The 26,979-nt window shown below is 39.4% G+C and overlaps 1 protein-coding gene across 18 annotated transcripts in view; it reads right to left on the reverse strand.

Moving 5' to 3' along the window:
- Nucleotides 1–2,621: 2,621 nt before the first annotated feature.
- Nucleotides 2,622–26,979, reverse strand: part of pde4dip (phosphodiesterase 4D interacting protein) — a 170,594-nt gene continuing 146,236 nt past the window's right edge. For 13 of the 18 annotated variants that reach the window (XM_055005964.1, XM_055005976.1, XM_055005960.1 and 10 more), the window contains 16 exons: nucleotides 18,640–18,908; nucleotides 17,636–17,812; nucleotides 17,264–17,455; nucleotides 16,375–16,656; nucleotides 15,856–15,987; nucleotides 14,329–14,448; nucleotides 14,005–14,194; nucleotides 13,799–13,923; nucleotides 13,330–13,455; nucleotides 10,875–11,000; nucleotides 10,251–10,438; nucleotides 9,257–9,388; nucleotides 7,057–7,189; nucleotides 6,629–6,675; nucleotides 6,409–6,523; nucleotides 2,622–4,395 (listed from right to left, as the gene is read on the reverse strand). In XM_055005964.1, the coding sequence (XP_054861939.1) occupies nucleotides 4,253–4,395; nucleotides 6,409–6,523; nucleotides 6,629–6,675; nucleotides 7,057–7,189; nucleotides 9,257–9,388; nucleotides 10,251–10,438; nucleotides 10,875–11,000; nucleotides 13,330–13,455; nucleotides 13,799–13,923; nucleotides 14,005–14,194; nucleotides 14,329–14,448; nucleotides 15,856–15,987; nucleotides 16,375–16,656; nucleotides 17,264–17,455; nucleotides 17,636–17,812; nucleotides 18,640–18,908 (2,497 nt within the window). In that variant the 3' untranslated portion in view covers nucleotides 2,622–4,252. The remainder of the gene's footprint in view (nucleotides 4,396–6,408; nucleotides 6,524–6,628; nucleotides 6,676–7,056; nucleotides 7,190–9,256; nucleotides 9,389–10,250; nucleotides 10,439–10,874; nucleotides 11,001–13,329; nucleotides 13,456–13,798; nucleotides 13,924–14,004; nucleotides 14,195–14,328; nucleotides 14,449–15,855; nucleotides 15,988–16,374; nucleotides 16,657–17,263; nucleotides 17,456–17,635; nucleotides 17,813–18,639; nucleotides 18,909–26,979) is intronic. The other 5 variants (XM_023261024.3, XM_035943873.2, XM_035943874.2 and 2 more) reach the window with 5 other exon arrangements.

Consider the following 26,979-nt stretch of genomic DNA (forward strand, 5'->3'; position numbering starts at 1 on the left):
CCACCTGTAAAAACAGAGGCTGGTAGAATTTATTTTTCCTTCTGTGGATGTTTGATTTGTGCAAAGCTGTTTTGCCTGCATTATATATTCCTTGTAGAGTTCCTCTTGAGATTTATGTGGATTCTAAACCCGCTTCCTGGAGAACTGTGTGAACCAGAACCTTGAGTTGATTCAGACTTTGCTTTTGTCAAATGATTTGCTGCTGTGTGCGTCGTTAGGTTTTTCAGTTGGGTGTTATTTGGCCATTTTGTGTAGTTATACGGAAATAATTTTTTTGTAGCAACTTGTTGATCACAGGAATGAGGCGGACGCCGTTTCCTTTCTTCATTACACTTTTGTATCTTCTCCTCAAACTGTCCGAGATTGTAGTTTTGTAACTCTTCCAGGAAAGATACTTTCTGTAAGAATGTACTCCACTTTTGTACTCCAACTGAACAATAGCAGGGTCTCGAGGGAGACCATGGTGTGGCTTATTATACTCAGAATTATTGAACAAATGTTTTGCCTGGGCAATTATTTTTTTCCAAACACAACCAGTATTATGGCTTATTTTACTTTTCTGGTACATTTTGCTTATATACAGTGGCGCCGGATGCCGCCACAGCGGTGATTGAATTGGCACAGTGCCATACAGCAGCCAGGAGGGAGAAACCATCCGGCTACACATGGTTAAATAATATACAGTTTAAAAAGCACGTAAAAAGTATTTTATCAGTATTTTAGTTTGAAAGGTTAAAAAGGGCTGCGCAGTGGAGTAGTGGTTAGCACTTTCGCCTTGCAGCGAGAAGATCCCTGGTTGGATCTTTCTGCACATGGAGTTTGCATGTTCTCCCTGTGCATGCGTGGGTTCTCTCCGGGTACTCCGGCTTCCTCCCACTGAGGTTAATTGATGATTCTAAATTTGCCCATAGGTGTGAATTGAGTGTAATTGTTTGTCTGTATGCGATGGTCTGGCGACCTGTCCAGGGTGTTCCCTGCCTTCGCCCCAAGTCAGCTGGGATAGGCTCCAGCCCCCCGTGCGACCCTCGTGAGGATCAAGCGGTGTATAGATGATGGATGGATGGATGGTTAAAAAGGATGCACTTTGCATTATGGGAGAGAGATGCCCACTTGTACACACGCAGACACATGGTGATAGCGTTCCTCCTGTTACGTTTTTTCTACACCCGTGATAGCAATGGCTGTAAGTTTTTTTCATTGTCAAGCGTTGACGATTACTATAAAATACTTAATTTGGCTGTTGTTTATTTGTAGAGACGCATTTATTGTGGTTAAGTCCGTTTTGAGCTCAGAAATGTGTTACGCTAATGTCCGACTATGTTAGCATGTGAATGAGCACATCAGCATATCAATGGCTACATGATAAATTACGTAGCATGTTAGCATAGCTTTCATTCATTAGTCTGACGTTTAGTGGTCGTTGGTAGCACTTTGCTAGCAGTTTATATCAATCTTTATCTTTATCAATCTTTATTGGTCATTGCACATTTTCATATACAACGAAATTTCATTTGAGCTGCCCTGCCAATGACAGCTCCGGCTGCTGCGCAGTGCTGCACGCACCTTTCTTGAAGAAAAAAAGAAAAAGGACATGTTGGGATCTTGCAAAGGGTAAAAGAAAAAAAAGGCTCGTACCAAATGAAACCTCCAATGTTGGGAAATTCAATTTGAGAAGGAACCTAAAAAAAACAAACCCGCAAACAGGCAAAGCATGACGTTAGACAAGGATAGTTGGGATAAAGATGTGGGGTGGTGGAGGGGGGAGCACCGCACAGTTAGCCGGTTCCTGTGCAGGTGCACGGATTCCTGGCTCCTGTGTATGGTGAGGAAAGCTTGTGGAGGCGGGGGGGAAGGGGGATATGGGAATGTGTGTGCGAATTATATCAACCTGGTAACTTTACAATTTAGCTAAAAATTTTTTTTTTCTCTTCTCTGTTTGTACATTACAGTTTCACTCATAAATTTTCACCTGTCATCCATGAGATGTAGGAGCAAGGCGCTCGCTTCCTGGCTTGTGAAAACCGAGTTTGGCTGTCTGTTTAACTGCATTAACATACAAGCTGTATATAACACGTAGAGAGAACAGTACAACAACAATAATTATATTTTAGCATTAAAGATATCATTTTGATTAAAGACCTGCACGTACTGGTGGATTAACCATTACAGAAACATAAAGATTTTGGTAATCAGCAATACTGTTAATTTAGGGCAGTGCACACACACACACACACACACACACACACACACACACACACACACACACACACACACACACACACACACACACACACACACACATATATAGCAATATTTAGAAGTAAAGCAACCATATGTTTCTAAGACTAAATCTAGCCATTATAATATATGCTCTAGACTATATTGGCATTAAATTAATTCATAATGGGGATATATTCTTGTCAACTTTACTTCTTTGTATTTAACCTGCTTTGAAACTGCTTCAGTGAATAAAGCGTTCCACAAAAAATAATTTCTCGATTGAACTTCTTGTATTCCTCCAATAGCAATATTATTATATATTAATTCACTGAAATATCTTGCCCAGATGCTAACAATAAAGGCACACACACAAAAACACACCAAATAAAAACACTACAACGCACAAAGCAATGCATTTTAGTCAAAAGAAAATAATTTTTGTTTGTGGGACAATATTTTACTTGAGAGAAACAATAAAAAGTGTTAGCAAGAAAGACACCAAACAAGTCAGATACTGTATTATCCCTTTTACCGAAAATGCCTTTCTTTTCTCTTTTAAACCCAAACATTTTAATAAAGAGAACATGCAGAAAAATACAACTTTGTCTTCTCTCATAGCAGTAAAAAAACCCCTGTAGTACACCCTAATATGTACATACATGAGATGTGGTTCCTAAAACCACACGTTTTGAAATTGCCCTTGGGGGAATTATACAACAAATATTCAAAACTGATTATTTTACACTTTAAATGGACAACATACAAGCTGTTTGGTTCGTCATTAATATACTATTACCGTGCTCTTTTATGCTCACACTTTGCCTTTACTCCATGTTATATCTAAAACTGATTCGGATTAAGGCAAATATGATTGGGCCAGTAAAACTGCTCAGTTGTCAAAGGGTGATTTTTTCTATAGAAATAGATTATCAGGTATGAAGGCATCTGTAACGTGCTTGTTTTAATTTAACTTGGTTTAAGATGCTACATATATCAACTTTTCATCACTGCAAGTTACTGTTTCAGTAAGAAGCAAATTGGTCAACCCTGTTCATATCTAAAGAGAACTGTCTCCATGTTTAACAGGAATACTCTGGACAGAAAAGAGAAAGGTCCCTCAAATGGTGTTTTGAGAGTAAATGCAAGTGAACATAATTTAACATTTGTGTGACTACACTGATTATTGATAATTCTATAGTATGTCTTTCTTATATTATCAGTAGTTGGCCATTTTTTGGACATTTTTGTCTACAGATAGGGCAAAACAAAAACATATCTACTGTACCCTTTGTTTCCACTAACTGCTCCAACCACATCCATTTATTCTACACACAAACTACAACCATGAGACTCCACAGAGGCCAAGAGGAAGCATTTGGCTGTTTGGTTTGGCTTTTTTGAAGTTCTCTTTTCCTGCTGACATCAAATTGATTTTATATTCTTGAATTGCTGCTGAAATTCAAAGCTGATGATGGCTTATAATTGTCTTTTGATTAGCATTTTCTGATTTGTAAGTTGAGAGAAAATGTGAGGAAGCTTTGGAAATTTTGTTTGAGAAATTCAACACTTAAAAAGAATAAATTAATGAAATAAATCGGCCTAAACTACATAAGACCAGTCTACATTTAAAACATGCAGTTATTTAACTTTAAATCCTTAACCAACTGGCCCCTGCAATCCCAACCACTGTTTTAAATTAGGTTTCATATTTGTTGAACTCTCATATTGTGAAAATGTAAAAGGAAAAAAATATCAGAAGCAATAAATCATAAGCCAATTTCCACTAAATTACAGAGGAGTCTCATATAAAGGAGGAAAAGCACTTCAGGTGCTGGCCTCCAGAAAAATCCTCATACCCACTGCACACATTATACCAGTAATAAAACAGTCACAGTCATTCACATCCATAAACAATCATGTGTCAAACACTCACATGAGATGCTTCTACAAGTAATACAAAAGACAAAATTTCCAGCATTCTCTTTTTTGAAGAGGAACACATATCAGTGACGAGGGACTTGGGGCTGCTGAATTACAGGAAAACTGCCTGCAGGGGGTGCAGCTGGTGAAGCAGGCCCTGGACAGAAGTGGAAGAAGAGATGGAGGGTGACGTTCTGGGTGTCACACCCCAGTCAGAAGAGAAGGTGGGTTCACAGACATTTCCTGTGTTTTTATCTGTAAGACAACAGAGGAAATATTCAGGAAATCTCAGTGGAGTTAATACTATTTCCTCAGAGCCTGTTATTGTCTCAATGAATTCTCTTTTGAAGATGATTTTATTGAATTTTTTTTTTACTGAATAAGATAAAAATAAACTGACAGTTTCAACTGATAAGAATTAGATTGAAAGCAAATGCCAACAAACCCTGGTGACAGAAATATTTGACCTCAAACTTCAGTCATGCGTGTTAAAACTGTATAAAAGGCACCTGGTGGAGTTGTTAGGTCTGTTCTCATCAAGGCAAGGCAATGTGACACTTTTCAAACCCAAAGGTTGTCACAGAGAATACAGGCAATAGCACAGGAAGCAAATAGTTGAAAAAGTGACACATACAAAAAAACACCAAGTAAAAACACTGCATATATAATGAATTTTTGAATTTAAACGCTATCTTAAACAGGTAGGTCTTTAGCTTGGATTTTTTTTAAAGTCACCACTGCCTCAAGTCCGTCTCGCAAATTGTTCCACATCAGTGTTTGCAACTAGCACTGCTCCCTTTAGACTGCACACTGAAAAACTGTCATAATTCATTTTGATGAAATATCACCACATTCAACTTGTGTATTACAAATACTTTGTACATGTAAAAACTCAATGCAATGTCAACCTTTCTCTCTCTCTTTCTCTCTCTCTCATCTCTCTCTCTCTCTTTCTCTTTCTCTCTCTCTATATATATGTATATACATATATATACAAGAATCTGTGTGAAATCAGTATTTCTACTCATGGAAGAATCTGTGCAATGCCTTTGATATGTACAATATTGTTATATTCAACATTCAGATGATTTTTTTCCTATGCCATTTAAGCCTCATATACAAGCAACAGAATTTTGAAGTTGATTCAGTGAGAAACTGGTAGCCAGTAGAGGGACCTGAGAACCTGTTGAACTTTTTTTCCTTGTACAATCCTGTCACCAGTATTCTTGATCAACTGAAGCCATCTGGCTGATGACATTACAGTAGTACGGCCTGCTAGAGGCAAAAACAAGGCGGCAGAAGGCTTTAATAGGACTGTTGAAATTTAATTCTGAATCCAGGTAAACATAGAGGTTTCTAGCTTCATTATCATACTGAATGGAGTGAGCATTGACTTCAATGGCCCCAAAAACCTTTACTTCTGTTTTGTAGTCATTTACCTGGAAAAAATGTTGGACTATCCAGCTACTAATTTGTTGAATGCACTGTCTCAGAAAGTCTATTCAACTATGACCATTTGATGGTACACAACTATATGTATTTGCATGTTGTCTGGATATATGTGAGATGAAATTTCAAATTTGGAATAGTTTGAGATAACAGGAGTATGTAAAGATGAAATGACATAGTTTGGATGCAACACACATCTGCCTCTGAAGTCGGTTTCTCTACAGTATTGAGTGCTCCAGTGTTAGTACAGCACAAAAGTGACCAGTATATATAAACACTGCTTGCCATTGGTAAAATAAGTCTTATTTTTTACTTTTAAATTCAAGCAAAATGGGTCTTGATGAGTATACCATGCTGCTTGACTGACAGCTGCAGCAACACAGGGATCAAATCACTTTTTTTCTGACAACTGTAACTTTACAAGCAAAGCACAAACATTGTTTTGGTATTTGAGAACCCAAGATCACATTTTTACATCTTAGGCAAGCTTAAGCTTGCCTAAGATGTAAAAATGCTTAAACTTAAGCTAGCTACAAGGTGTGCTAGTGCTTATTTAGTATGCAAACTGATACTGGCAGTTCACTTGTCAAAGGATATTTGCAAATGGGAAGAATATTTTCATGAGGAAGACTGTATATGGTCTTCAGTGTTAAGACACATATGAGTCAGGGGTACTACATTTCACAAGATAATGCAGAAAAGAAATGACCTGATTGGCTACATGCAAAACATTTTGATACAAAGTTATTTATCAAAAGCCATCAGCTTCATCGTGTGACAGGACACTACTCAGGTCTGAGCAAGGCTAGGGACTGTTACCTTTACCAGGCCAGGGGTATGAGGAAGAGGAAGAGAAAGAAGAGGAAGGTGAGGGAGAGGAAGCAGGAATGGAGAATGAGGCTTGGCGAAAGGAAGAAATCCTGTGTTCATTCTCCTGAGATGACCCAACAAGAGTCAGGAAAGAAGAAAAGACAAGAATAAAAGGTTCATTATGCTTTACAGTTATGTGACAACACTCACAGGAGAACTGAAAACTCACCTGTAAATTGATCTTGGCTCTCCTCAAGACATCTTGTGTTCTTGACACTGTAAACAAACAAACAGAGCATTTGTAAGTCATCATTTATTTTTTCATTGGGTAAACAGACCAAATCAGAATGACTAGCAAAGTGAAGGACTGACTTACAAAACTACAGTAATTCGAAATTCCTGCTCTAAGTTGTAAAACATCTTAAACGTCAATGGGGACATAAAAGGAGCAGACTGGAGAAATAGATAGAGGAAACTCATGCAAGACAGTAAAACAGTCTTGTGTGATCTAACCTGCCATCAAATGCTGAAAGATCATCATCATTAAGTTTTCAAGACTACAGTGAGTAACAGATGAAATATGTTTGTACTTAATATGATGTATGGCTTTATATTTTCCTTAAACGCGTAGTGTAGGTGAGTGACCGAGTGACTCACATTGACTAACTATAAAGTGTTCCATGCTATCTTTGGTGTTGTTTGAGCTCTTCACTTTCTCCATCGCATCCTTTAGAGCCTGATCTCGCTCTGAAAGCTTCAGTCGGAGAGAAACAACCTCCTCCCTAAGAACCTGGTCCAAAAAAAAAAAAAAAAAAACACATACATGGAAAATTATTACTGTATATCCACACAGCCAGTTAGACGTATACATAGTAAATAAGTCTGGATGTACGAGTAAAGGATTGGTAAAACAGATTTTTTTGGGAGTTTTACAAGGTTTGTCATTAAACGTCTAGAACTTAAGTTACCAGTGACTCAGCTAGTACTTCCTGAAATTACATTAGGGAGTAAGAGACATTGGCCAGTGTGTTACTGCCAAGAAAACCATCCAGCCTTCTCTACCATCCAGCCTTCTCTGCTTAGGGTGAAGCTTGAAGGAGCGGGAGTAGACTGTCACCTGGCTGCTTGGACCATCGACTACCTCACCAACAGACCACAGTACGTGAGGCTTCGGGACTGTGTGTCTGATGTGGTAGTCAGCAGCATGGGGGCCCCACAGGGGACAGTGCTCTCCCCCTTTCTCTTCACCCTGTACACATCGGACTTCCACTACAACTCTGGGAGCTGTCACCTCCAGAAGTTCTCCGATGATACAGCCATTGTTGGGTGTGTATCTGAGGGGGACGAGCGGGAGTACAGGACGGTCATCTCTGACTTTGTTGACTGGTGTGAGCGAAACCATCTGCAGCTCAACGCCAGTAAGACGAAGGAGATGATCGTGGACTTCAGCAGGAGGAGGACACCCCGGACTGCACCGGTGAACATCCAGGGTTTGGACATTGACATGGTGGACACATACAAATACCTGGGTGTTCACCTCAACAATAAACTGGACTGGACACACAATACAGAGGTTCTGTACAAGAAGGGCCAAAGTCGTCTCCACCTGCTGAGGAGACTGAGGTCCTTTGGAGTGTGCAGGACTCTGCTCAGGACATTTTATGACTCTGTGGTAGCGTCTGCTATTTTCTATGCAGTGGTCTGCTGGGGAGCAGGGAGCACTGAAAGGGACAGAAAGAGACTAAACAGACTGGTCAGGAGGGCCGGTTCTGTCCTGGACTGTTCCCTGGACTCCATAGAGGAGGTGGGTGAGAGGAGGATGTTGGCAAAGCTCACATCCATCATGGACAATCCCTCTCACCCACTGCATGACACTGTGGGGTCTTTAAGCAGCTCCTTCAGCAGCAGACTGAGACATCCACCCTGCAAGAAAGAGCGCTATCGCAGGTCCTTCATTCCATCTGCTATAAGACTTTACAACATCAGCATCACTGGCTGATGTTAACATAAACTGGACTATATCATTACCACCCCAAACCATAAAATTTGCACTGACATTCTTGCACTGCACATCTCTGCACTTTTAAACTTTATTTTTATTTTTTCTGTTAAGCCACTTTACCCTCATCTGTCACCCTTGTATATATTGTAAATATTATTACTATTGTTCTATTATTCTTTTATTCTTATCACTATGTCTACTGTTACATAAGCTGCTGTAACAATGTAAATTTCCCCTGGAGTGGGGAGAAATAAAGAACTTTATCTTTATCTTTATCTTTAAAAACTGAAAAATAAAAGCATTGACCTCACTGGCAATAGCAAAGTGACATAGAAGAATCACATAAAGCAGATTTTTAAAACTCCCGAATGGATCATGGCGCTTTACATGGCCCATTCAAACTCAAACTATCCATCCATCCATCCATTATCTATACACCGCTTAATCCTCACTAGGGTCGCGGAGGAGGCTGGAGCCCATCCCAGCTGACTCGGGCGAAGGCAGGGGACACCCTAGACAGGTCGCCAGTCCGTCGCAGGTCCACATACAGAGACAAACAATCACTCTCACATTCACACCTACGGGCAATTTAGAATGATCAATTAACCTCAGCATATTTTTGGACTGTGGGAGGAAGCCGGAGTACCCGGAGAAAACCCATGCATGCACAGGGAGAACATGCAAACTCCATGCAGAAAGATCCCGGGAAAGCCGGGACGCGAACCAGGGATCTTCTCGCTGCAAGGCGAAAGTGCTAACCACTACACACTGTGCAGCCCAAACTCAAACTATCAAATTCAAATTCCTTTATGTACCACCAGGAAGGGTTTGCTCAGACTTGCTGCAGGTTCTGACCTGTTGGGTTTCCTCGGACTCAGGCAGAGCTGCTCTCCAGAATATCTGCACAAGAGAATCAGCCTTGTTTAGGATCTGTCGCAGGGTCTTAGTGTCTGACAGCAGCTTTGTGACGGATCCTGTGCCTGAAGACTGAGACACAAAAAGTATTAAGTCAGTAAAATGTTAAAATAATGATTCATCTATACATTTTTCTGTATCACCAGCAGCCAAAAAACTGTTTAAAGAATCTTATAATAAAGCAAAAATAAATAAAATGGGCCAAAATAAAATAAATTAATGGACACTATGAGATAAAATAATGACTTGATGATGAAGAAATATAAAACTAAATAAATGGAATGAATAAACAAAAAAATGACTGAATCAGTACTTTTACATTTTTAACTGCATTTCCATTTTCAGAGATGTACTTTTGAATTGCATTGTTTCACAATGCAGTTTTCAAATTATATTTATGTTTTTCTCATAAAATCTCATATCACCAGCCTCTTAGCAAGTATAAAGAGCCCATATTATGTACATTCACAGTTTTAGTTTGGCTTGCATCTCTTTAAGGGCTCCTCCTGAACAGCCCAGTCCTCTGTGACTGGTCACTGGGCCTGACAAAGTGAGTCAACACTGGTTATTTACCGACACCACCAGATCTTTGAGTATAGGGATATAACCCTAGCAGAAGCAGCTCCAGTAATGAAGTACAGCATTCAAAACATCAATGGATAAAGATTTGGAAAATTTATTTATAAGAGTAACTATGGAGCAGTCTCATTTTGTCCAGAAACAAAAACATATTCTTACACTACAGCCTTTTTTCACAGAATAGATTTTATGATAGCTGCAAACTCTAAAAGTTACTCAGTGGAGCTTTTCATCTCCAATCTTGATTTAGATTTTCTTCAAAGAAACTAGACAGAAGATCAATCTTGACTAGTTTCTTCATAAATCCCCAGTATCGCCTGACCTCTCTGGTGTGTGTGGTTCCTCAAAATCTCACCTGTTGGAGGAAGAACTCCTGTGATGTACTCAAGGAAAAAAGGGTGGCTTCTATCCCACAGAGGATGGCACTTCCTTCAAAGATCTGCTGCTGCAGAGCCTTGAAATTATTAATGTGGCTGACTGCATGGCGGTCATTACTGTTGACAAAGGAGCAATTTGGGGATTGCACCTTCAAGGTTGAGGATGCTGTGAAGGAAAACAAGAATTTGGAAAAAGGACAGAAGAATGGTACATGAGTTGTATGTGTATTATACTGCAGCTACAATAAGGGCAAAGATGCTATCATTTACTTAAAAAAATCTGGAGAGGTATATTTAAGTCACTCTATTTGAGTCAAAACTGCATAATTTAACCCTCTATTGGGCATTTGCAACTGACAGTTTTACTCCAGCTTTAGCCACAGACGTTTAAGCTGCCCCACTGGCACATTTTCAACAGCTTGAGAGTACCATGTATTGGAATGGGTACCAAACCCCAGTACTAAACGAGCCCTGGGTGAAAATACCAGAGGATCGATTAGCTCTGACGGTAACCGTTTTGCAAACAGTACTTTAGGAATTAAGAACATTGAGTTGCACATTCTTTCTCGTCACCATAAAATGTGTCAGTGATGCATTTTTACCTTCTAAATCTAAAACAGAGTTATGTCTGTTGGAGCCTGTTAACTCCGACAGACAGAACTCCTGGTGTCTGAGGGGTGGAGCAGCTCCTTCACTCAGCTGCAGCTCTGTACAGCAACACAGATAACCTTTGAGAAGAGAAGCAAACATTGAAAACTGTGACTAAACTTCAGTGGAGTTGATGCAGAAAATGTTTGTTTCCACAAGAATAACAAGTCATTTGCATGTCAGAGCAGAAACTTTCAGTAAACGTTCATCGCATACAGGAGAATTTAGTGATTTAAGGGCTGCAGACAAACTCTGCCTTTCTTTATTTTCACTGTATCTCTGACTGAATGTTGATGTTAGTGGCAGAAGAAGTACTTCAACTGTTTACTTTTTGAACAAGTGAAAAGTGAAACAGGGTTTTTCAGCATAATGTGCCGACATTTAAATAGTATCTGTTGAGGTGGAGCTTTTAAATCTGATATAATGCTAGACAGTTTAACAAAACACGCTGCATAATATTTACATTTTTGAGTAAAACCTCTGACACTGTCCACAGTACTCTGATCATTCTCATCAACACAATATTAGTCCATAAAGTGATTTGGCAAGGGACTGCTTTACTTTGCTGCAAATAATTATTGTATGTATTTTACATTTCAATTGTCACCTTGCAGTAATTAATAATAGTGTCTGGTTCAAAACAATGTTCTTGCAGAGTGCTTACTCAAGGATTTCAGTTTATACCCAGTCGGTATGAGAAAATAAAACAACTTTAATTTTGTTCTTAGTTGTTTTGTTTTCTCTGAAAAATAGAAAATAATCAAAAAGTACCAAAAAGTGTACCGGATTGATAAGCAGCACTGGTAATAATAGCAGTGCCATGAACGATACCCATCCATAATCATGTCTTGTCTGAAGCTTAGAAGATTTTGCTGTACTTTAAGTGGAGCCGCTAAAATTTTTTTCCAAGGTTTCGGGGGCCTTTCTCTGGCACTTTCCTCCAGTGTAAGTGTGTGGTTGATGCTTCTTTTTTCACTTTCACAAACTCCAAAACACCACACTTTCTTGCAATTTTTTGTTGGCTTATTTCCTCCTCACCAATTTTCTGTGACATTTGTTCTGGTTTTCACTGCAGTCATATATTTCACTGCGTTTTCAATCACTAATTTAGCCACTGTCCATAAAAACTTTGACTTGTCACTGACCACGTTGTTTTTGACTTAACTAAAACTGGACATGCAATTGTAATATCTTTAGCACTGTAAAATCCTTTTTGATAAGAAATTTTCAAAAAGGATTTGTTAAAGGCATGGAGTGCTCCGGTGCGACATATTGATGTATCAAGAAAATCTGCTGTAGAGAAGAGAGTGGAGTAAGATGAGCCTGTGGGTTAGTTGAGCCACGACCTTATTTCTAGAAAACCATGGAAGATTATTGGCAATGTGACCAAATGTTTTTGAAGACATATCCATTCTACTCTCCCAGTGAAGAGAAGGAGCATGGAGTAAGAGGTGAGCACATTTGAGATTTACCAAAAACAATTTTCTGCTGTTCAAGGTAAATTTTTCATGTGTACGGTTTTATGAGTGCTGTGTCTGAACAATTATTGAGACATCTGAAACAATTTTACACACGTGTTGCTGCATTAGGAAGCTACACTATGAGGCTAAAATGTTAGCATGACGTTAGCTCTAAACTGCCTGGATGATGCACTTTTGTTTAAATGGTCGCAGTGGGGTTAGTTGAGCCACTGGCTCCCACCTATGATTACTGGTAAACAATTACATTACTGTAATTCTACATCATATTTTTACATTTTAGAACCAAAGTGATGTGACATTTTGATTTTGAGACCATGGCCGATGTGTGTAAGTGGAAAACACACAGGGCTTCAACTTCTCTTAAGGATTTGGAGAGAGCTGTAGGAGAAGTAAAAAATAGGAATTCCATACGTCAGGTGGAAGATGAAGCTCAACAGAATGACTTTAAAGCATTTCATGGACAAAAACAAACAAAAAAAAAGAAATAATCAGAACAGGGCTCAAGAGAACAGGACCTGCTCACCAGGTCTTGGATGAACAAATGGAGGCAGATGTTGCATTATATATGGTGAGGCCCCGTATACCTATATGTACTTCAACATAATTGAAGGCACAATTTACCCCTACCCCTGCTGCAGTCTGCTTTATTCCACCTCTTTGACCTGTTGCTCTCTGGCACCACCTCACTTCTGTTCAACACTCAACAACTACTCACAATATGTATATTACTGCTGCTACTAAAATTGTGTTTTTGTAGTGTTTTATAGTTTTACAGAATTTTAGAATGTTTCATAGCATACATTGATGGTGCACTTGGGGAGCGGCTCTTCTAATTGAGTTGTACTTTGTACAATGACAATACAGGGCTTTCTATTCTAGTCTATTCCTCATTACTTTAAGATATCGTTTGTGTGTATCAGCTACTGACCACTGAGGAGCTGTCTCCTGGCTTGAGGTTGTGTGTCATTCTGTTCACTCAGTTGCTGATCCAGCAGCGTCTTGGGGTCAAATGTGACAGTGCTGTGTCCTGGCTGGTCAATAGCACTGATCTGACCTGTTTAGAAACAGACAAACCCAGGTGGTGAATACAAAAAAGCAACTAGTTTATCTAAAAAAAATAAAAAAATAAGCAGGGCTGTGAATGTGAAACCATCAAAAGTGAAAGAGTTGTAAATTTGGCAGGAAATTTCGAGAAAACAATTTACAGTCTCAGATGTGATTGATGTATATACTTTGCACAGTAATCATGTCATGCTTTTATTTCCATTGTTTCTAGCTCATTTCGGATTGGTTCTGCATAACTTCTTTTTCAGGTTTTGCAGAATTATAGTCAGTTACTGATCTGCAGACAAAAAACAGAAAATGTGATTGATAGGCTGTGTGCGGACGATTCTTACCAGAGGGTGTGTTTGAAATGACTCCACAGACTCTACGATACACATGCAGCTCACATTGAAGGGAGTGGACTAAACTGTGGCTCTCACAGAGCTGCTGCCAGACGATGTTCATGTCATGCTGGAGCCTGTCAACATAAACATGCCACTTAGTGTAGCTTGTCATGACGAAATAATGACAAAAAGCTAGAGATGCACACAAACACTACCTATGGATAGATTCCTGGTCCCTCAGTCTGTGGTGTTTCAGTTGTGTGATCTCTCGGCTGTGGGATTCAGCCTCAGCTTGCAGCTTCCTGCTTTGCTCTGCCCACCTCTCTGCCTCCAACTGGGCCTCTTTCAGTCTGGACTGCTCAATGAATGCTGCCTCCCTCAGCTGCTCTGCCTCCTTATTGCTTTCTGCATGGGACATATGACAGCAAAGAGCACAGAGGATATTTTGATTTACCCCGAAAATTTTATGTTTGCTAGAGGTGCCTGAACCGACAAATGATCCTTCAGTTTAGGCTATGATAGAGAACATTAGACTGTACCTCTTGTGACCTGCTTTAGCTGGTTTTCCAGATTGACATTTTTCTCTTTCAAAAGCATAATCTCACTGGAAAGCTGGCTGGCTGAATCCAGGCCGTGAATGTAGATGTTAGTAGGAGCACCTGTGAAAGGGAGATGGAAACAAACGAGTCCCGAATAATTTGCTTAAAAAAACATTTTAAATGCACATGGAGGTGATGTGGTATTTTCATGTTCAGAACAATCAGAGAATGATAAAATTTATCTAATTAACAAATAATCAGTATTTCACATCTTTATATAATGATACTTCCTAATTCCTAATCTACACTGCCCTCCAAAACAATTGGAACACTAAGGCCAATTCTTTTTTTTTTTTTTTGCTGTAGGAGGAAGATGGAGGCCACAAGATTCCCAGGCTGTGGGGGACCAGAACTGGGTGAATGACTTGAACCAATTCTTCAATAGGTTTAATCAGACTCGTGCCCCACCCCACCCACACCTCTCCTTTCACAACCTTCAGCCCACGAACCCATCACCCACTGCTTCTCCTGCCAAATGTCTCTCGGACTGGATACTAGACCACCTCACAGACAGACCACAGTATGTGAAGGCACAGAACTGTGAGTCTATCTATCTATCTATCTATCTATCTATCTATCTATCTATCTATCTATCTATCTATCTATCTATCTATCTATCTATCTATCTATCTATCTATCTATCTATCTATCTATCTATCTATCTATCTATCTATCTATCTATCTATCATGTGCAATAAACCAATGGGCATTTCGTTCATGTAAATATTCTTGAGTTTGCGTTCTTAGTATCATTCCATTCTTCTGTTTTCCTTATTCTATTCTATTCTATTCTATTCTATTCTATTCTATTCTATTCTATTCTATTCTATTCTATTCTATTCTATTCTAGATTGAAAACGTTTGGGTTTGACATCAAATGATGAATAAATAAGTCCTATTCATTTAATCTATGTTAAGTCTATCTGTTCCAATACTTTTGCTCACCTAAAAAGTTGGTGTTCCGTTACAAATAATCCTATCTTCTAAGTTGTGTATCAGATCCAGATGTAAATACCTGGAAATAAAAGCTGAAATGTTGATCTCTTGTCTCATATGACTCTTGTCTCATTTGACATCAAACGATGAGTTTGATGTCAAACCCAAATGTTTTCAGTCAACAGCAAAAATAAAGGAATTGGCCTCACCATTCCAATACTTTTGGAGGGGAGTATAATTTATCGATGATTGTGACCTGACGTCAGGTATAGATTACTGAACAGGTCTTCCTGACTATTCAGTATTAGGTGACTTTATATTCTTAAAAGTCACAGAGGTCAGTCAAAAAAATACAAAGACGGACTTGTCTGTGCATGAACAGTTTGGGCCCTAATGGGTCCAAGAAGCAAGGCAGAGAAATCTGATGGCTGAATTGAGCAATGACTGCACAATTTAATATTTTGCAGTGTGTGTGTGTGTGTGTGTGTGTGTGTGTGTGTGTGTGTGTGTGTGTGTGTGTGTGTGTGTTACCTTTCTCTGTGGCAGTGCAAGCCAGTCTCTCTTCCAGTTGCTGTCGAAAGCGGTCATTGGTTTGAATAGAATCTTCCAGTCTCCTTCTCAGACTTCTAATTTCTGTCAAGTGCTCTTTCATTAAGTCTGAACCTACAGTAAAACACAATTTCAGACTAAAGATCTCATCTAAAAATTACAAACCACTCTCCCTTAATTAGTCACTTATTTGACTGTGGAAAACAATTTAAAATTTATTGTCAAATATAGATACATATATAATATTGATCATTGATCATTTATTTGAAGTATTTTATAACTTAAATGAGACATTGCTTGCTCTTCTTTGCTTTATATCATCATTTTATGTTTGCAGATACAAAATCTTGGGATTTCGAACTGTGAATCAAACAAAAAAAGCAACATTTACTATGGTCTATTCTACAGCCTTACTCATTCATCAAATAATCTAAAAATTAATCTTGACATTAATCAAAGAGACAAATGATGAGATAATTGAAGCTTTTACATGTGTTCTACCTGTGATGGTACCTGACTGGTACCCTGATGATCCTGATGACAGGTCGGCTCCAGCTCTCACTGGTCGAGTATCATAGGCCATATCCAATAATGCACTGCTGTGCAGCAGGTTTGCACTGGCTTTCATTGCCAAGCAGGCATCCAGGCTGCTGCTGCTAGCAGCACTGCCAAAAGGAGACGGTTGAAATCCTTGGTAGGAGAGAGACAGGAAGCCAGAGGAGTCTGGCTGCTGATGGGATAATGGGAAACCCTGCAGAGGTTTGGACTGGGGAGTGGAAAACCCTGTTGTGGATGATGATGAAGAATGAATAAATGAAAACACTGCAAAAAACCCCGACAATAATATGGTACAAATACACTGACTGTTTTCAAGTTTTAGTGTATTATTTAAAGATAAAGGCAAAGAGATGACAGCACAAAGAAAATAAGAAAGAAACAAAGGCAGTTAGGAAGATGTGGATTATTAAAGCTGGTTAGCTCTCACAGTTTCACACTGTTTGTCTACATGAAGCAGCTACAGTACCCACAGAGTAAGGCAAACTATAGACATGCATAGAGGCATGCCTACAGTATAAAGTGACTTTAAACTCCATAATATTCATGCTTTTCGAGAAAATGAGTACAGCAGAGCACACGCGTTAAATTAGACGGTCTACACATCTATATATCAAAATTCATCCCAGCACAGATGGCAGCTGTGGATAGCAAGTCTTGTACTTAACATTTACAAAGTTTCTTTGACATCAGTGGCTAGATTTTGTTCAGCTGAAATTCTCTTATATGTTTTTGCTCATTTAATTTTTTAGCTGTACATTCAGATATATATTTAGGTTGGTAAGTTTTAAACCTGCTCACACAAAAATATGCATGTACAGTCAAATCAACGCACTGTCACTGTCTCCCAACTGTCTCTGTAACATCTGCAGCTCCTGATGCACCTCAGCCAGGGAGAAGCCCACACCCCCGCTGCCTTGGTAACGGGTATGCAGGTTTGAGGGGTGAGGATGGAAGGGCAAGTGTGTCGTCTGGGTGGAGAAGCAGGGAGGAGGGTGATAGAGAGTAGAGCTGACTGAGGCAGAAGCTGAGAGAAAAGAAGAAGAGGAAGGTAAAATGATGGCCAGACAATAGAAAGCAGAAGAATGAAAGAAAGACACAAGAAGGTGCAGTCTGTACAAAGTATCAGCTCAAAGGCAAGAGGGGAAGGTATAATAAGCAGCAAGAAAAATCATGTGAAGGAGAAGTCTTCTTTTTAATAACTTGCCTGATGCATTTTTGGGTTTCTTCATACCTGTCTGACTCTGCGCAGCTGTAGGTTTGTGTGGTGAGCCTGAGCATTGCATGCTGGGACAGCTGAGACAGGACTGGGCACGGTGAGATGGCGTGATGGATGGAGCAATGGATCCATGGCTTGACATGGTGCCACAGTAAGAGTGACCATCTAGAAATAAAACCATTCTGCTGTCACCAAAGGACACAATGGAGAGCACAGACCATGGACACAGACATCACAACATTATCTGACACAAATCATCTCTATGTTTAATCCCTGAATGAATTCTGCAGTTTCACATTTCTGTCATTTGTGATGAATGAGGTGGAAATAACAATACTGGAGAAACTAACTTGTACACACTTGGACAAAATTGTTGGTACCCCTCGGTTAATGACAGAAAAACCCACAATGGTCACAGAAATAATTTAAATCTGACAAAAGTAATACTAAAAAAAAATTCTATGAAAATTAACCAATGAAAATCAGACACTGCTTTTGAACCATGGTTCAACAGAATTATTTTAAAAAATAAACTCATGAAACAGGCCTGGACAAAAATGATGGTACCCTTAACTTAAAATTTTGTTGCACAACCTTTTAAGGCAATGCTAACATGCTAACTCAGGTAGAAGGAAACTGTGCAATGTTTGGGGAATGTTTTTAGCAGAGGATTAATACACAATTGGTACGCTTGTGAGTACATTTGGCAGCAGGGTGGTGTATGTATAAAGAATATGACCAGACCTATTTCTCCAACCCTGTTCTACACACGTGGACAAAATTGTTGGTACCCCTCAATTAATTCCACAAGAATAAATGTGTAGGAAGAACTCTCTTTTGTGTTCAGTTATTGTGTCTATAGCGGTATTTTCTTGAAATAAAAGTTTTAAAATTTTTGTGCTGTTTCCCGTGTTGATTGTCTTTCTGTTATTTGGACATGTTTCTGTAGCAGGACAGAGATAAGTACAATCTGAATGATATACAGGTCTTACCTATGCTGACACCGGTCGAAGTCTGGGTTTCCTCCTGACCAAGCTCACTGTCTGGATCCATATCAGAGCACAACTCCAGCTCCTCCTTTGTGGATCCATGCTCATCGGACACATACGAGATGCGATCTGATTGGTCAGTTGTGTCTGAGAGGGCATGGCTACTGCAGGGCGTGTCAGAACGATGAGGATGATGATGTTGGTGATGCTGGTTTAGTTTGGCATGGAGAGACTCAATGACCTTGTCCTTCTGCTGCAGCTCCTTACTGAGCCTGCACACACACACACACACACACACACACACACACACACACACACACACACACACACACACACACACACACACACACACACACACACACACACACACACACACACACACACACACACTTACTTACTTGATGTACAACTCACACACATAAATCAAAATTCAATTTTCCAGTTAACTTCAGGTTTCATATTTTAAGTTTCTGTTCCCAGACCATAGGATAAATCTGGGTAGAGAAGGTAAAAGTTCAGCTCCTACTCCTCTATCAAAAACAATTTTGAGTTGCTTTCAAGCAAAGTCCTTGACATCACACAACTACACGTCTTAGTATGGCATATTACTTGTCCTATAGCCCATGTACATGAAAACCAGGCATGTGCGAGCTCATAGAACAGCACCTGCAGAAGAAAAATGATCCTCGCAATAGAGGACCTCTGCTCTGTGTGCACAAACGTGGTCCCACCAACACTTTTTAGACTTTGAAAGCAGGGCGAGTGCCTAATAACCCTCCGGCCTTTCTCCTGCCCTCTGACAGTCGTGGAAGAAGTACTCAGATCCTATACTCAAGTAAAAGCCAAAGTGTAGAAATACTCTGCTATCAGTAAAAGCGACAGTAAGCAAAGCAAAAGCAATGGCATCACTGGATTCTAATTTTTGATGAATTCATGTTTCACTGTTGCAGCTGGTAAAGGTGAAGCTGATTTTAACTGCTGACCCTTTGTAAATTTCCCCCTGCATGAAGAGCAATACAGTATCATAATAATCTGATAATAAGGCATCATTGTGGGGGACTTTCAACAATTCTAGGCAACAATGTGTGTTGATCATATTTTGTATTATTATTTGCAAGTCACTGGTGAATAAAGCTGTCAAATCAATGTATAGTACAACAACTATTGCACAAAGTTGTAAAAAGTACAATATGTAGCAGAAAATGGAAATAAGCAAGTAAAGTCTAAGTACCCCAAAGGATTTGGGTAGATGGACTTAATTACTTTTTACCACTTGAATGATGTCGATGACGACTAATACCACAAAGTGTGCTAAACTCAAACTGATGTGTGGAAGTAGTGTGCAGGCAGGAAGGTCAGAGAGGACCTCTGTGCTGTGGAGCAGCTCCATGAACTAACTCCAAAGTTTCACTGAGTCCCGCTACAGCTTTAACCACTTCCAAGATGTAACTCTAACTTTTAGAGAAGTTTCTGTTAATTTCTCTTATGCATTTTAAAATGATTGTAAAATGTGACTGTGAGTGGACAAATAAAGTCAGATAGACTAGTCATTAATTCTTTTTGACATAATAGCTTCCTTTGTACTGTTTGCATCATGTATTGTTAGCGAGTGCTTCGTGTTCGTTTTATAATTTTCTTGATGTCACTCTCTTGTAGTTTACTAGTAGACATCCCAGTAGTGTTTATTTCCCCATCAGTTGTGCTCCCCTTCCCCCTTCTCTTCCTAGAAGGCATGTTTAGTTTCCCTATCCTGTTACCGTTGTACATATTTTCACCTGTGCCCTCATGATTTGTAATAAATCTCCTTGTACTGATTCTTGTCTGCTTGTGCTCTATGTCTACACTTGGATTGAAACCATGACACCTCCAACTTTTAGATACAGTTTTTGTGACTCTTTCTACAGTTCTACAATTTCATTAATCAGGCACGTTTATCCAAAGCGACATACATCTGAGAGTTGATACACCACAAACAAGGATCTAGTCAGGAGAAAACAACCTGAATAAGAGTCATAAAACAAGTTCAAGTGTGATAATAGGACCTTGGTGTTTACAGGCAGTGCAGACGTAATAGAAATTTATTTTTTAACTTTTTTCTGTCAAGTGAAAAGGTATTTAGTGAAGATTTTCTCTTTCAGACTGACTGCCTACAATTTCACGTGACAAATTCTGTTTATTTTTAAATTAAATTAAATTCCCTAAAAATGTAATTGACAATGCAATTTAGTTGCATAGGACTGGCATTTTGTGGAAACAAGGGTGAAGTAACATTACTTTAGTTAATCACAGTTGTCCACATTAGTGCTGCTACAATTCAAGCAAGCATATTTTAAAATCATTGCTTTTACAATGAATTCTTTAAAAGAAGTTTCACTGCATCAAGAGAATCTGTGTCACACGAGCTGCCTTGTGATTTAAAGGATAACAAGCATCAGTGTTGTTCTAAATGTTTGAGTCACCTGCATGCTGTTCACATACAGGCTTTGCTGGCTGCATCGTGTTGCTTAGCAAAGACGGAATGGATAGCAAAGACATGAGGGGGGTTCTGGGACTGAAAGTAGTGCAAGGTGAATGGTCTAGCCTTTGACGGGTGAAGTTCTGAAATTCTGCACCTAACGCTTGGGATGCACTTTTTTTTCCTACCCAAATTGCGGTTCTACAAGTATCAAGCTGTTCAGCATTTCTTCAAGTGTTTTTGAAGCTGCTATTGTGGCGTTTGTCTGGGCATCAGTCATGTTGGCCGTTGTGGAATCCTCGTACTGCATGTGTGATACAAGGCCACATCAGGTCACATGTGTGAAAATGCAGACTTTCACTTTCATAACAATAATATATTTACACTGACATGGAATAAGTCAATACAACAATAGGTGGGACAAGCAACACACTCACCAACTACACAAGTTGCGTGGCAGTGTTGCCAATAACTGATTTAAATAACAGTGACAGATGCTATGGTGAAGATCATCTAATGCCATACCAACATACGCACACGTGCCCCTGCCCCTCTTCATGCAGAAGTGTCCTTGGGCAAGACACTGAACTCCAAATTTCTCCAACCAGCCATGTCTGGCAAAACACTCACCAGACAAATGTTTAAAAGAGGAATATATTGCTGTTTATTAAGAACCAGGCCATGCATATAACGTCTCTTAAACCACAATTTGCTGTTCTTGCATCTCTGTTTGTGTAATCTAGAATACATTCCTTATTTAAATAACGCAGCTTTAGGTGTTGGTGGTGGTAGGTTCAGGTGTTTAGACAAGCAAGGCAAACATTTTCTTCTTTTGTTCTAAACAAAGCAAATGAAAACCTGGCTTCAGGTCTGTAGTTAATACACAGATATGAGACATAAAAAATACTTTGTACTGTTGTTTAATGAACTGATATATATGAAATTTAGTTTCTTTTGTGCTCGTCTTACTTGTTGAGTTGTGCAAGCATCATTCTCCTTTCCCAGTCAGTATGTTTCTTCAGCAGTAGCAGCTCTCTTTCCTGAACCTTCCACTCCCACAGGGAGAAGGAGAACAAAGAGTCTCTGTACAGTGGGCTATTCTTCGACAGCATGACCTTCCACAGTGGAGCCATCACCCACCTTCAGTCCCTCTCTGCTTCCTTGGCCAGTGGCCCTTCAGGAGCGAGCTGGAGGGTGAAGACTGCGATATTCTGTTTTACTACTACTACTGATCAGCCACGACTCTCCTGTCTGCCCTTCTTTCTGTCAGACTCTAGGGTCAGTTGAACTTTCTCTGTTGCAGTATTTTCCTCTCAGCTCTGTTTCCAGAGGTAACAGAGCATGGCTCATTAGTTCAGTGGACAAAGTCCTATCCCTGGTGTGTATGACAGAAGGCACAGTAGACAGGTAGAGCGTGAGCAAGGGATGAAGGGATGGAGGGATGACAGAGTCATCAGTCATACAGGTAAAAAGCCCAGCAAATCTTGATTAGGTCTGGCCTTCCCAGGGAGATGGATTCTGGTGACTCCCTTCTCACACACACACAGCTAAAACAGATCCTGACTGGGCTGGGAGTATAGGTTTTAACCCAAATAATTCCTGAATCAGAATCTAAGGCAGGAACGATTATTTGTATTGAGATCATGCAGACTGAAGAAAAACTGGAGCTTCACACAGCAGATTTGAAAGATTTATGCATTTACTGGCATTCAAATGTTTTGGATCCAACCACACTAGATTAGCTGTACGGTTTGGTGACAGATGCAGGAATAACTCCCAGCATGGATCAAAAAGAATTCTCCTGTGTGCAGCTCAAAAAAAAGCAGAGTTGAGATTTTACCCCATCAGCACATGACGACATGAAACAAGAAACAAATATGTAGTGTCAAGTTTGAGGCAGATCAGACAAATGGGAGCCATTTTCGGGGTCTTTCCGTAGTATCTGTGTGGTCCCTAGCCTGGCCTTTGGCTGCCTTTGGACGGAACCTCTGTTGCTAGGCAATACCATCAAAGGTAAATATAGAATTTCACATAATATTCCACGTTTGGCCAGCAGGTACTGCGTTGGTGAATTTAAATACTAAGATACAAAACTAATGACTGGGTAAACCTGTAGCTGCATTCTGAGTCTACCTCTTTCCTCTGCAAATCAGCATCCTTCTTGTTTTTCTACTACTGCAGCATTTTATGGTCCCTAGATTAGTATTTTTCTGCATTTAAATCTTGAATAATGCTTTCAAAGGAAAGTCTCCAGCACCAATCACACAGCAGCGAAGCCCCAAGGCAGAGATGTCACAATGAAAGAGTAACAGAAAAAAGCAAAGGTGTGCAGCTGTAAACAGATGTCCAAATCCCAAGGGCTTGTAAGCTTATGCTCTCATCAGAGAAAGAAAGAAACAGAAGTTGAATGAATGATGATCACCCTCAAAATCCTCTTTCTTCTGCATGTTTGTGTGTTTTCTGACCACATCTGTCCGATTACAAACACATCCAGGCTTCCTCTCTGATGCAAGAGTGGATTCATAAAACAAAAACGCTGTTTTGTCTTTGCAGGATTGAAAAATGTAAAACAAAACAAAAAAAAAAAAAAAGCAAAAAACTATTTGGAATGCACTTCAGGCGCTTCACGAGGAAAAACTTTAGCTCCAGCCATAGCAAGAAGAAAATTCAAGAAGTAGGTAGAAAAGCATACAAATTCAAGTCATCACTGAATCATCCCCTATCAGTACAGAAATGAAAAAAGCCCTGGTCTATGATGAGTAAATCTTCCATAGTAGAGAGTGCTCTGCTGGATGTGTAGCATCATGTGCTGCTCCCGATATACTGAAGCAAAGTGATGTCCTTTCTGTCGAGCTTCATCCCTCACATGCTCTCTCTCTCGGCCTCTCTCTGTTCCCTAGCCCGCCCCTCCCTCTCTCTGCGTTTATCTCCTCCTGACCTATTTCCCTCCTCATTCGAGGTCTTAATAACTTAACCTGATTAGAGGCCAACAACATGCCCTGAAATGTGTAGCCCAGACTGTATGGACATGCTTACCGCTATCCATCCATGCTATATATGCTGTATTTAAACTGACCCTTCCGACTGCTTGATGGTATTATGTTCTGGATAGCATATTATCCAAGTTATACAAGTTAACACTGAATTTTATGTCAGCACCCCTCCATCAGATGGCACTGATTGATCATCATTTTGGAGTTCAAGCCTGACATACTGAATGTCTTTGGAAACTTTAGGATCTCCACTATTTCTGTAGGTTTGAACAATGTTTGGCTGCACAGCATCAATTTGTAATCTCAGACCCATTAAGAACATCGCCTAACCATGGGTTCAACAGACGACAAATAAACACTACCGTTCAAAAGTTTGGGGTCACCTAGTCCTTATTTTTGAAAGAGAGATAATCATGATTCAGTGAAGATAACATTAAATTCATCATAAATCCAGTCTAGACATTGTTAATGTGGTAAATGACTATTCTTGCTGGAAACGGCTGATTTTTAATTGAATATCTAAATAGGGGTACAGAAGCCCATTTCCAGCAACCATCACTCCTGTGTTCTAATGCTACATTGTGTTAGCTAATGGTGCTGAAATGCTAATTGATGGTTAGAAAACCCTTGTGCAAGGAGTCTATCCCAGGTGACTTAGGGTGAAGGCAGGGGACACCCCGGACAGGTCACCAGTCTCTACATATAGAGACAAACAATCACACTCACATTCACACCTACGGAAAATTTAGAGTTACTAATTAACCTCAGCATTTTTATGGACTGTGTGGGAGGAAGCCGGAGTACCTGGAGAAAACCCACATATGCACAGGGAGAACATGCAAACTCCATGCAGAAAGATCCCAGGTCTACGTCGAGATGCAGGATCTTCTAGCTGTGAGGCCATGGTGCTAACCACCAAGACGTGCAGCCCACATTATACTCTGAGGTACATAATATACAGAAAATAAAGGCACGGCAGTCCACTTTTGTGCTGTGCCGGTCGTCATTTCAGCATTGCTAATCCTGCTCATTTGCTACAAGAGATATTTCATGTATTCAGTGAATATTTGTCAGACACATTCTTGTCACAATGTGTGTAAAAGCGACAACCCCATTGTACATACTCTCAGAATCAGAATCACAGCGAAGCCAAAATGTGATGGTCGGCCATCTGTGCTCTAACAACACAATATTAGGTTACTGGAGGCCTCCCCCTCTCCCTCTTTCTTTCCCATTTAATGTCATTATGTCTGTCTCTCTGAGGGGCACCTCTAATATTCTACAAAGCACTGTGTCTTTATTAGTACTGACCTAGCACTCACCCTTTGCTACCCAAAACACTGGTCAAGCGTGAATAACCATATTGTTGTTATAGTATGTTTTGCCCATTTAATATAACTCAACAACACTTTCACACTACAACTTTTAAATGTGCAATAACTATTATGACAAATTTTAAAAGGCATTTCTTTTACCTTAGAGACATTTTATTGCTTTCATTTCACTAATTTATGAAAGATCTATGTTGTGAAACAGAAATAATTAGCTGCTATGGTACAAATGATTGAGCATCCAGGACATTCATCACTCATCCAGAAGAGAGGAGCACCACAAGCTGTGCTCCTAGCTGGAACCTAATGGAGTCATATTTATGTTTAAAGCTCAAAAAATTGTATATTATATTTACATTAAATAGCATGAATGAAGATTTAACTAATGAGGCTGAAAAGTCTGTGCTTAAAACATTCTTTGTACTAAACAATTTTCTACTGAAGACATGGTAATGTTACAGTTCATTTTAATAGGTCAACTTTGCAAAGTTTGCTAAAATGTTATCTAATCATTGACTTATTATTCAGATGTTTCTGTGTCAATAAATAATGAACTCAAAAAGCTAAGTGCTATGGTTCAGTAAAAAAATAGAAATAGTACATAGAATGAATAATGGAGAATTAATGGCTACTTGATTTTCCCTACTATGTTGTTTATTCTGAAATGAACATAAAACATAGCATCAAGGTTTTTGCTTCTCCAGCACAACTGTCCTGATCAAACTAGTGGTGCTATTTTGTTCATCATCTCTCTCTCTTTTTTCCTGTGCTGTCTGCCTAATTAGCTGATCAGTCACCTGGACTGTTAAAGATAAGATAAAATAAGATAAAGTTCTTTATCTCTCCCCACTCCAGGGGAAATTTACATTGTTACAACAGTTTATGTAACAGTGGACGTAGTGATAAGAATAAAATAATAATAGAACAATAGTAATAATATTTACAGTATATACAAGGGTGAGAGATGAGGATAAAAGTCTTTGCTCAGAGAACAGCTGTGTCCTGCTGCTCACCAATCCCTTGCAAAAATGAATGAGCTGTATGATTCGTATGGCTCTGCCCTACAACATGGGATGGGGAACTTGTGGATTTTGTGTGACTTCACAGCAGCTCCTCTGATAAACTGCTAAATGGCCCAGACATGAAGCCAGCTGTAGTCAGCAGGAAATAAGATTTGACATTGTGAGTAAGAAAAAAGAAGAATACAAGAAAGTAAATAAGGTTGAATATGGCACAGAAGATTGAAGAAACTGAGGTTTGCTGACATTTCCAGATTTTGCAGGGATACATATTTTGGCCAATCCTCTTAATCTCACAAATATGCAACCATTGTTAAATGGGTTGTGCAATGCATCAATATTTGTTATTTGTACAAAAAGCTCTTATATTGTTAAACTGTAACCAGACTTTGGTCTGTGGGTTTGAATCTCTGCATTACAGGATAATAGAGATAAGATTTGAATTAGCAGGGCATTGAGTTTGAGCAGAAAACCATTTGTTTTATTTATTTTTTTGTTATTCTTTTGACCATTATGGATGACATGACTTGGCATTTGTCAGTAGG

This window comes from Amphiprion ocellaris, chromosome 2 (assembly GCF_022539595.1).
Source record: "Amphiprion ocellaris isolate individual 3 ecotype Okinawa chromosome 2, ASM2253959v1, whole genome shotgun sequence".
Lineage (NCBI taxonomy): Eukaryota > Metazoa > Chordata > Actinopteri > Pomacentridae > Amphiprion > Amphiprion ocellaris.